This window comes from Barbus barbus (genome assembly GCF_936440315.1).
Source record: "Barbus barbus genome assembly, chromosome: 45".
Taxonomy (NCBI): Eukaryota; Metazoa; Chordata; class Actinopteri; order Cypriniformes; family Cyprinidae; genus Barbus; species Barbus barbus.
Window position 1 is genome coordinate 10,144,810 of NC_136723.1, and position 12,163 is coordinate 10,156,972.

General features: G+C 36.6%; 2 protein-coding genes across 15 annotated transcripts in view; one reads left to right on the top strand and one right to left on the bottom strand.

The window, feature by feature from the left end:
* Positions 1-1,239, bottom strand: part of LOC306864202 (phosphatidylinositol-binding clathrin assembly protein-like) — a 49,584-nt gene extending 48,345 nt beyond the window's left edge. For 12 of the 14 annotated variants that reach the window (XM_079408017.1, XM_079408020.1, XM_079408016.1 and 9 more), the window contains exons 1-2: positions 980-1,221; positions 591-844 (exon numbers count right to left, since the gene is read on the bottom strand). In XM_079408017.1, coding sequence (XP_079264143.1) covers positions 591-720 — 130 coding nt within the window. In that variant the 5' untranslated portion in view covers positions 721-844; positions 980-1,221. Of the gene's footprint in view, positions 1-590 lie in introns of all 14 variants that reach the window. The other 2 variants (XM_079408012.1, XM_079408024.1) reach the window with 2 other exon arrangements.
* A 5,812-nt stretch (positions 1,240-7,051) lies between these two features.
* LOC306864316 (zona pellucida-like domain-containing protein 1) lies at positions 7,052-11,698 on the top strand (the record flags this gene model as incomplete). The annotated part of the gene is made up of 10 exons (XM_079408262.1): positions 7,052-7,157; positions 7,236-7,456; positions 7,809-7,990; positions 8,333-8,405; positions 8,852-8,949; positions 9,390-9,470; positions 9,578-9,749; positions 10,891-10,987; positions 11,147-11,176; positions 11,523-11,698. The coding sequence occupies 10 exons, from the start codon at positions 7,052-7,054 to the stop codon at positions 11,696-11,698; spliced, it is 1,236 nt and encodes a 411-aa protein (XP_079264388.1).
* Positions 11,699-12,163: the final 465 nt, after the last annotated feature.

Sequence of the window (12,163 nt, forward strand, 5' to 3'; positions counted from 1 at the left end):
CCCTTTCACTTTCATAGCATGGAAAAGAGCAGCTTGGACTTTCTGCAATTAATATCTCCTTTTGTTTGCCATGTTAAAATGAATTTCAAAAAATATGCTGTTGAACAAATAATGACAGAATTAACTACTCCTTTAAGAAACAAACATTAGTCATACAGTAATGTGACCCAGATAAACTTGCTGCTTTCTGTTTTGCCACCATACAAGACAGAAACAGGGATTTTCTTTCACACCAAAAGCACGTTTGTTTGCAATCATCAGATTTCTCAATGAATCTATTAGACTCGACCTGCAAGCGTCCTGATTAGACAGCAGATGGGCTCATTTTAAATGTGGTTAATTATTAGTTAGCAAGTTAAATCATTAAATGCACTGCACTGTACTCATGCAATCTCAAAACTCCCTATGATCGGTTTCAACATCAGCAAAGGTCGCTGGAGGAAGCAGGTTAAATAACACGAGCAGCCCTGAACGTGAATCTTTTGCAGGCCTCGAGCCCAGAAGCTCTCGTTCCCAGGGCGACGAGTGACTGACGCAACTTTCAAACGCGGGTCCGAAAGCAACGTAGTACAAAATCCCTTGACACTTACAGTCCAAATGCTTCTTCTTTGGCCCCATGACTTCGTGCGTGGTCGCCTTGCACACAGTTTTGGACACCGCGGAACCGGTAACACTGTGTTGCGCTGCCGTTATTCGGTCCGTTATGCTCTGTCCAGACATCCTCGCAGTTTTAAACAAACAGAAAAAGGGGAAAAACAAAAAAAGAGGGGGGAAAATCTGCTCGGGCAGTAAAATCCAACGGCAATGCTGTAGTTCTTGGGATGTGCACTGTTCCGCCACCTGACTGGGGAAGAAAGAGAGAAAAGAAATGAGATTGCAAGTAAGACGCACCAGCCGCTTCAGAGAGTCCTAATTAAGTTTGCGCTCTATGTATGCCGTCAGCTGATCGCGACATTTACGTAACGTTACCAAACGTTACCTCTTCTGTTAACGGCAGCGTCCCCTCTCTCTCTCAACCCCTCTGTCACGCTCTCCTTCTCTCCCTCTCTCTTAGCTCCCCCTTTTCCTCCTCAGTGGCTCTCCTCTCGGATCTCGGCCCCCCCCTGCTGGGTTTAAAAGGCTTGTAGGAAAATGGCGGGTCTGTTTCCTCTTTTCAGAGGATCCTCCCAAGGTTTATATGGATGCTGGATGGTCGGTGTGAAACGACGCCATGTTGGCTCCAACTATCGGACTAGTGCCTCGCACTACGTAGAATGCGAGTGCTGCTGTTTGGCTTGTGAGCCAAAATGGCGTCTCTAGAATGGATAGTTTCTGTGTATTAATCTACTAGTTCCGCTATTCAGACGGGTGACGTTGCACGTGACGGAATTTGTCCAACCAAATTCATCACATAATATATTTCGATATGTGTCACTGATTAATAATAATTGTTATATACAATTATTTTATTTATGTGTTTTATGTTAAAATGTAATATAAGTAGAAACGGTGTGAGTGTTCTGTAAAGCAGACATTTCACAATAACACTAGTCCAAAATGTAATTTTTCACTGGAAGGGGATGGAGGGGCGGTGAAGTTTTCCTTTTTTTTTTTTTTTTTTTTATCTTAATTACTTAAAAAAACAAAACAACAAAAACATTATTTCATAATTTATCATTCGTTTATAAATTAAAGGCTTATTATTAGCTTCCAGTTGATCAACAGATTAACTTGTGGGAAAGAAAATCAAAATAAAACATTTTACTTTCTAAAATATTTTACAATAATTTTTAATCTTTCCTTACAAAATGCCTGGAAAGGGAGACATCTAGTGACAAAAATATGCAATTACAGAGAGCATCAAAAAGCAGGCAATCCATAAATCCTGAGCTGCGTCTTTAAAGCTTAAATAATTGATGTAAATTACAGTAGCTGATTATTCTCGTGCTGGTTGTGATGAGTTTGTAAATGAAGCACAAGTGATTAGCTAGATAGATAGATAGATAGATAGATAGATAGATAGATAGATAGATAGATAGATAGATAGATAGATAGATAGATAGATAGATAGATAGATAGATAGATAGATAGATAGATAGATAGATAGATAGATAGATAGATAGATAGTGCTCATTGTGTTGCAGTCTCACCGGTAGGGGGTGATATACACATGCAGGTCTCTGTGTCCTTGTTCACAAACTTTCAAGAGCATCTTGACAACATCCATTTGAGAGACCGCAGGTGCATGACAGCCTTTTCTATTTACAACAGATATTCTACCAGAATACTGAACAATATTTCAAAAGGTTGTGTTTATTTTTAACACAAGTGTAATCTGTAATTTACAGGATTCTTTGACACGTAATCTTCACATACACAACAACTTTTATTATAAAAAAATACTTAATAAAATATTTGTTATTATTATTATAGCAAAAATGCAGTTTTTAATATTTTCTGCATTACAGTATTGACACTATTTATTTACTTATTTCGTTATTATTATTATTATTATTATTTAGAATAATAATTATTAGCATTATTACCGGTATTTTATGTGTATATATATATATATATATACATACACACACACACACACACACACACACACACACACGCCAATAATAATGTTAATAATTATTTTATAGATTATTATATATATACATACATACATACATACACATAGCCTAACTATGATCTTTTCATGATTTATTATCATGATTTCATTATTTAATTAAATTTTTATTTATAAATACACACTAAATAATATTAATAATCATCATCAAAATGATGATATTGATGTTGCTGATTATAAAAATGTTGTTTTTAAATAATTTCCTGCATTACAATCCAGATACACTGATGTTTTGTATGCTGTGGATCTCTGTCAAGGTTTGTGTCTGTGAGGAGAAAGCTGCTATAGATATGGCTCATAATGAAAAGGTGTGTCCCTCAGGTCTGAATTTGAATGGCTTGTGTTTCACACATAAACAATAAGGCATCCTGTGATTTCTGTCACCTGGGACCAGAAACACAGCTTTTCTGTCTGCTTAGTCCTGCAGAGCTCTCTCATATGCACAGTTTCCTCAAACGCTGTCCAGCAGTGTTTCAACTCTATAAACTCTTTCCTGGATCAGAGTGCTTTTTTACACAATAGTGCTACATTATAAACCCAAGGATTTATATATATATATATATATATATATATATATATATATATATATAAATACATGTAAAAAAAATGTTTGAAAAACCTTTGATAGAGAAAACACTTATAAAAATAAACACATCAAAATGACAAATTAATCAATCACTGATATAATAAACTAAACTATTTCACACTAATAGATTAAAATGTTTATTAATATTGCTTATTCATTCTGACTTAAAAAAAATTGATTCAAGCATTTTTAAGTTTCAAGAATTCTCAATTATTAAACTCAATTTCACTAATGTTATTCAAATATATTATTTTATTGAAAACGTCTGAATTTCTAATATTAATATTTTAAGTAATAGATTTACTTAAAAGGTGTGAGGAGAAAAGTGATATAGATGTCAGATGCTCGACATGGATATGTTTTTTTTTCTGCATAGCATGTGCTATATAACCCCATTCACCAGCAGATATAACTGTTTTGTGTTGGATGAGGGCTAACATAGATGACAAGTGATGTTCCCTTTGCTGACAGAAAAACAGTTAGGAGGTAACTAAGTTGGCTGCTGTGACAGACAATACAATCTACCGAGAAGAAAAAAGGCATTTTCATCTGCGCTGTACCCGACACAGGGCCAAACACCTGTCAATAACAGCCTTTCCTACTCTATCCCTCTCTCACAGCCCCACAGCTGACTTGTTTCCATATTAGAAGTATTGTAAATATGGTGAAATATATTTCAGCTGTGTTATCTGTCCTTATGTTGGTATTGCGGATCCATCTATTTTTTCTACTCATAATGTTTTGTAGAACTTGACTTTGAGACAGTCCCAACAAAGTCTTTCTAATCTCCACTGAATTGCAACATCCAATCAGTGGCTTAAAATCCTTCCAGTTATATTTCAAATCAAATCTACATCATAAGTAGTTCAAATCGACTGTGCCTCCAGTTAAAAACCCTTATGAATAAACATGGCACAATTAAACAACAAAGCAAGCAGATTATTTGAGAGAGACAGAGGCAATTAGCGAAACTTGTGGCTTTTACATGCCTTATGGCGCTTCAAAAAGGCCACCAAAAGTGTGTTCCCTAGTTTTAAATCACACTTTGCTTTTCTCTCAGCAGGCTAGACGTATCCCATCCGCCGGATAGCCATGACAACCAAACAGAGACAGATTGCTCATCGTTCCTAATTCCTTTCAGGCCGCAGTGATTGATGCACTGGGCCTGACACCTGCTTGCCCGCCAGCTGATGGCATTTCACACGGATAACAGTTCAGTACGAAAAACAGTAATTACTTGTACCCTGTTATAAAAAAGAGACATGTTTTACCTGAAACTATAGACTGATTTGTGAAATGCAGATATGCAGATATTATTTTGCTAAGAGAGGATGGTCAAATATGGTTGGTTAGACTAAAGACGTTAGATATGTCATTGTCATCACTATTATTGTCGACCCACATTATTCATTCCGCTCTGAATAAAGTCATCAGATAAATAAAGAGACAAGAAATTGAAGCACGACCAAATGCCAGGCAAAAACAGATACAGCCTTTGTGCTGCGATAAGCTCTAAATGTGTTCGTAAACACATTTCCTTCTGGTGGCTTTGATTTTTGAAATTCAGATGGGAGCAGAGACCGTTTTCATCATTCTATTTGGTGTTTAAATTGAGCACAAAACACATTTGTAATTATAAAACCTTCATGTGATTTTTCTAAACCCATTATATGAGTGAATAGCTAACTCTATTCACATTTATAAGCATTTATACAAAGTTTTAAATGCCCTAAATTGTCCAAGCACACAGTTTTCGAAATATAAAATAAAATACAATAAAACTAAATAAAGGCTTTTATTTTTGCATGTCTGCAAACTTCAAAAATAACGGCCTAAACCCGTTATTTGGGTTTTGAATAGCTCACTAAAGAACATTTAAACAAAGTTTTAAAAGGCTTCAACTGTCCAAGGACACAGGTAAAACAAAACAAAACAAATACCTTTTATTTTTTGCATGGCTCAAACTATTGAAAAAGTGGGGTTTTTTTAATTACTTGAATCCAAAAAATGGCAAAAGAATGGCAAAATATTTTCCATTTTCTCAAATGCTATTCTAGAGTGTGCATGCAATAACACATGAGGAAATCCTTACTGTAATAGTTCTGCTTGCCCTGAAATCTTGCCAAGGCGAATGAGATTGTGTCACACTGATAAACGGCACTATAGCCAGCCATATAGAGACATTCAAGGGAGAAAAATGAAAGAATGACATTTGCTGGAAGCGCATAAATAGAGATACTTATCGCAAGTACTGAATTGCCCCACTATTGACCAACAGCTCCATTTTACCCACAATCCCTTCCATCTGAAGAAAGACCAAGTCGCAAGACAAACTTCGTCAGACTGGCTGACTTCTGGCCGAAGGGGCTAAGAGCTTCATGCGATGCGTGTCTCTGTAAAACTCAGCTGGATTTAGGATTTCAGCAGTTTGGGGTAGTATTGCATAGTTTTGAAAATCCTCATTCTTTGGATTTCTTGTATTTCGCACAGATTGACAAGTGACTTTTGGGTGATGTATTGCCGTTGGAGCTGGCCTGCAGCCCGGACGCTTTGAGTTTTGATTAATCAGGTAAGAACGGACAATGAAATCATTCAAATTTCCCCTTTCACCGCAAGGATGGACTGTCGAGACATTTCTAAGGCAATTAATCATGCAGATTAAAGGAATTTGAAAAATAATGATGTAAAAATGGCAGCTAATTTGATGAAATATTAGTCTGCTATGAATTCGGAGAAGTTGAAACAAGCATTCATCACTAGAAGTATGCAGATAATGGAGATTATATGAGATTAGAAACGGCGTTTATTCACAGAAGACTTATATAGATTCTCATATACATTACGCGATAATCATGAGGAGGCGTCGCGAGGCCAAGAGCGGCTGTAGGAAAGGGGGGTCACGGCCAGACAGGTGGGATACCATCATGGGAGTGCTGACTGAGCCGGGCCAAACAAAGCATCTAAAGCGTCCAGACAATCCTGGTCCCGACCCAGACCGTCCTGGCACACAGAAAGGCCAGCTCAGTCAGCGACGAGCCCAGTCCAGGAGCCGATGAAAAGATAATTCCCCCCTCACAGACCACATGCGGTGTGGGGCTGCTTGTGAGCGCTGACAGAGCAAGATCAAGCAGAAAGGATATGAGTGGGAAACTTCAAAACCTGCTCATGTTTCTGGGCCCGTGAAAGGATTTGTATAACACATTCACTTTTGATGGACTTTCCCATGTTCCCCCAGACAGCTCTTTTGCTGTTGACGTGTTCAAATAATGAATCTCTTATGTTTATTTTTTTCCCCTCTGAGTAAGGCCGTGTTTCTAGTGGTTTTGCTGGGATGCTGGGTAATCCAGTCAGTCTCGCGTCGCAGCTGAGAACAGATGGAGTACCGCTGATTCTACAGCTGCCAGGGAAACGGGTGAGTCTTCCGAAACGGAGCAAGGGATGCTAGAGCAGACGGAGGGCAAAAGAGGACAAGGTCAGGGTGAAACACACAGAACTCTGTGTAAAAGCATCATACTTCCAAATACCTACAGGAAGCGAACAGTTTGAACAGATTTGTAGCTTTTTGAATGTATAAATTGAGGTTGATTTGTTCACAGATTTTGCGTAATGGCACTTCAGATCAATTCATGCTCATTATTGGTTTCAAATTTAACAGAAGCACCAACAAAAGTATCGCATTTCTCATTTTCTGTCTTTTTCTTCCAATTTGATAGCATAATTACAGAACAATACAGTGGAATTATCTTTTGAAGTGAGTCTAATTATGCATTTCTTCTCTCATTTCAGAACAAGAAGCATTTTCTGATGAATCCAAAGAAATTGCTCATACATTGTCTTCCTCAGGCGTTGAAATGGAACGTTTGTGTGTGATTCTTTTGCTTGTAAGTAAAACTTTCATAGTGAATGCGCAATTCAATGGGTTCAACTGTGATGCCAACTTCCACAGCCGCTTCCCCGGTGAGTGAGCGCTTGCTTTTTTGTGATAGGATTTAATCAATGACATGTTATAAATTATATTTTAATCTCTCTCAACAGCTGAGCGGGACATCAGCGTTTATTGTGGAGTGCAAACCATAACTCTGAAGATTAATTTTTGCCCGGTGCTTTTCTCTGGCTACACCGACACTGACCTGGCGCTGAATGGGCGTCACGGTGATGCCCACTGCCGAGGGTTCATCAACAACAACACGTTCCCGACAGTTGTGCTGTTTAGCATCAGTCTCAGCACGCTGGAGGCCTGTGGAAACTCACTTGTGGTAAGACACCGGTTTTCACCATTTTTAAAGGCCTGCATGGAGGGCACTGACCCATGACAGAATGATTTACTCACATTAGCCCTTAAATGGCCCAGAACCTTAATTTCAGGTTCAGTCATTAGTAAGAAAAACACATTTGTTACAGTAAATGCTAATCTACAGCTTGTGTTTGGAGAGACAGTATTCTCTCTATGACAATTTGCCTGTAATAAGTGAAGAACATCTGCAGTGAGGTGGATTTAGCTTTGGTTGGGTGATGGCAGAGATCCGGCAGTGATAAAAGAGCTGAGGATTCGGGAGGTGAAGGTACATTAGTTTTAGGAAGAGCACCTTAGTGCCTTTGTGTCTGTAGGTCTCCACGGCTCAGGGGCCCAACGCCTATGGGAATCTTTCCATGGTCCAGATTGGGAATATAGCAGGATACATTGACACTCCGGATCCCCCGACGGTCATCAGCTACCTACCGGGACTGCTTTATAAGTTCAGTTGTAGTTACCCTCTAGAATACCTGGTCAACAACACGCAGCTTGCTTCGTAAGTCGACTTCATTACTGTTATATAGCAAACTAATGCATTATTGTGTCCTTGTTTTAAATTAATGCTAAATTATTTGCAGTATTTTGAAGGAAGATAGAACAGTCCCAAATTGCATGTTGTAAAATGTTTAGTACTTATTGTTAAGCTTTAACAAGCTAAATTGTGAGGCATAATTAAATCAGTATGCACAACGAATATGTTGTAAAAACCTAATGCACGGTTGATTACAAGGACATCAGTCAGTAAATCAGGAAAAACTATTACACAAGTTTTCCTTTCAGACTTTAATTGGCCTGCAAAATATATTTATTATGTTTTAATAGCTTCTTTTGTTCGAAGGTCGGCTGCAGCGATATCAGTGAAGGACAGTAATGGCACTTTTGTGAGCACGCTGAATTTACTTCTATACAACGTGAGTACATGTGGAACATCAGCATAGTTTCTAATTAGGTATTTGTTTAAGTCTATATAAATAGATAACTTTGATGATTTTTTTTTTTCTATATCGCTTGTTTCTAGTAGAGGCTTCCAAAGTTAGTTTTTTATTAAATTATAATAATAAGATTTTTTTTTTTTTTTATTATATAGAACTGTACATATAGTTTTCTGATAATTTTTTTTAATAAAATGTAATATAAGAATATATTTAAATTACTTTATTGTGAAATATATATATATATATATATATATATAAACACACAATAAATTATCATATTTTAGTACTATTTATATTTTATTACAATATAGATTATATGTTATTAAATATTAGATATATAAAAATACATATTTTGAGCAATTTTTAGTAGATTTTTGAGCAAATGTGTGTGGAATCCTAACCTGTGATGTTTAATGTTTAAGGACTCCACATTCGTCCATCATCTTGCCATCCCAGTATCTGGACTTACTCTGAAGACGCGAGTGTTTGCCGCCGTAAAAGCCACCAACCTAGACAAGAGGTAAACTGCAATTAAACAAACATATCTTGGGAAAGTATCTTGAAAGGAAGTCCAAATGCAAAACATACTGCAGATATGTTACTGAAACGGTCTAATTGGTGAGCTAACCATGAAATCTGATGGAGGTCAAATGTCTATGGTCTTTGGACGGTGTCACTGCTTTGTTAAAGCACTTCCCTAAATGACCTCCTCTCTTATATCTGATAAATCCAGAACTGGTTTAGCCCATTAAAGGAAGAATGCTGAGTGACTCAATGCCGGCCTTGTTTAGGGCCAGCGATGGGCGCCACTAAAGTGCATGGGAAAGATTATAATGGGTCCTGACTAGAGATAAGACACATGACTTCTATATGAAACAACAGTGGTTTGCTCATATAGGACCATTTCGTATCCAGTCTTCTGTGTTTTAGTGACCGATTCACGCATGTCACTCCCCATAGGTGGAACGTTCTGATGGACTACTGTTACACGACTCCCTCTGGGAATCCTAATGATGAGCTCCGATACGACCTTTTCTTTGGGTAATTCCATGTTTTCTTTGGATATGTGGATGTGCTTGCACATATGTGTGTGTATACAACCAGAACTGAGGCTGAATGCTAGGTGTGTCTTGTCTCTGGTCCAGCAGATGTGATAAGGACCCTCAGACAACAGTGTTTGAGAACGGGAAGAGCCAGATGGGCCGCTTCTCCTTTGAGGTGTTCCGCTTCGTCAAGCACAAGAACCAGAAAATGTCCACCGTATTTCTGCACTGTGTGACCAAGCTGTGTCGCTCTGACGACTGCCCCCTGCTCTTGCCTGTAAGGATGGCTGCTTGAGATTAATACCATAGTGAAACTCAGAAAGTGTCAACATGTCTGGGTCATATTTCATCCTTAAATCTTAAGAAAGAAATAAGATATTACATATTTTGTATAACACTTACATTATAAACATATTCATAACATTGTAATGCATTATATCTTTTCATAAATAGTTTTAACAAGTTAAAATGCATTATAATACTTGAAAGGTTATTTGTTGTGTTTTAATGCATTATATTTGATAAAGTTATAACAATGAAATAGGTAAGTACTATAATGTATTATAATTGAGGTTACAATTATTCTTAGATTATACAAGACAAAATTAATGCATTAAGATTACTTTTATAATGCATTATATATAAAAGCTTTAAGTAAAGTGTTACCTATTTTTTACATTGTGATATATATATATATATATATATATATATATATGTGTGTATGTGTGTATGTGTATATATATTCAGTTATTATTACTACTGCTATGTATTATCTATTATCTACTATCTATTATTTCTTAAAAAATATAAAATGTGCATAAGTTTTGGGTCAGTAATTTTTTTATTAAAGACGTATCTTAGGCTCACCATTTATTTGATCAAAAATACAGTAAAAGTTATATTATAAAGTATTAATACAATTTAAAATAACTATTTTCTATTTTAAAATATTTTAAAAAATATAATTTGTTTATGTGATGATTTATTATTATTACCAATGTTGAAAACAGTTGTGCTGCTCAGTATTTTTGAGGGAATCGTGATACCCATTTTTTTATTTCTAGAATCTTTGAATCGATCTATAGTGTATTTGATTTTCATTTAGAAAAACAAAGAAACAAAACTTAACAATCAAACAAAAAAAGACATTACAGCAATGCAAAACAATTATGTGGAAAAAGATTAAACTGTAAAAGTGTCATGGTAGTATTGGCTTTACTGGCTTTAGTTTATACTGGGAATATAAGAGTCACCATGCCATCTATAATAGGAATTAAAAACTGAAATTTTAGTTCAGTTTTTAGTCCTGAAAGTTTTAGTTTTGGTTGTAATAATGTTCTTCATTTTCTGCTATTAAAAGCAAAGAAACTTTAAGCTGGAACTGTGTTTATTACTCACAAATATTGTCATCCTGATAGATCTGTGGTAAGAGGAAGAAAAGGAACGTGTCGGAAAGAACTGCTGGGGCTTCTGACAATGCGATCATGACTGCTGGGCCCATCATCACCCGAAGTGGTACGATATGAACTCTAATGTAGTGTTTACGTAGTGTAGCGCATGATTTCAACAATGCTAATTTTAAATTTTCATATTGAGCCTGTTATGTGACATGATTTGGCACTTTAAGGCAATAAGTGTGCTCATCTCAATAAAACAATTTTCATCTGTCCACAGATGAAACTCCCACCAATAATTCCCAGTTAGGTAAGCCTTGCTTTGTCCTCCATTTTAGACCTTTTAAAAGGAAGCTAAATCCCTCTTTTATCATAACTGTAGCCTTTCTGATGGAGAATAAAAGCATGCTTTACTTCCTCCCTGAAAATATAGAGCATTTTTTTTTCCTTAAAGGATCTAGCGGCTTAAAACCGTGACCAAAATAACTATGTGTCGGAGGTTTTCCGACAGAGAGAAGTTAATAGAGGGTAGAAGCAGGTGGTGTTATCAAGAAATGAACAAGAGGATTGAAAGAAAGAGCGTGTGATAGATAAAACGGTGGGTTACATATTGTAAGAAGTCTTCCTAACACTGTGTGTATGTGTGTGTTTTTCAGCACCTTTAAACAGCCCTCCATTCAAAATGAATTCAGTGACAAGCACCTTGATTTCTGCCATCGCGATCCTCGCCGTTATGAGCATGTGTTTCTTCATCCTGTCTCTGTCACTGCTGAGAAGGAAATATACGCCACCAACACCTCTGTCAGTAACCCACAACCCAGCGTTCAGCTAAATGCGCACACATGGCTGTTCAGTCACCTAAACAATACAACAATACCTGTGTCCGGAGCTCTTCGGTTACACACAATCATACAGTACAGGGAAATAATATTGTAATATCACTCTACACAGCCTTTAGCTATAAACAGATGCCTATTTTTGGTTACAAAGGATGAATACTTCATTCTTATTGCTGTAAATTTACATAACACACAATCCTAAACCATAAGAGGCTGAACTCTGATTGGAAATGATTCTCACACACATAATATAATCAGGAATAACGGCATTAAAAGATGCACTCAGTAATTTTTTTTGCCTCATTAAAATGTTTTACAGATGAAAAACAAAATGTGATTTTGACTAAATCATGTACACACACATGAGATTCTTAGTCATACTTATAGACTAAATAAATTTGGGGGCTGCCATGTTGAGATCACATGGCCAGCTGAATAATACTGACTTAATGGACAAT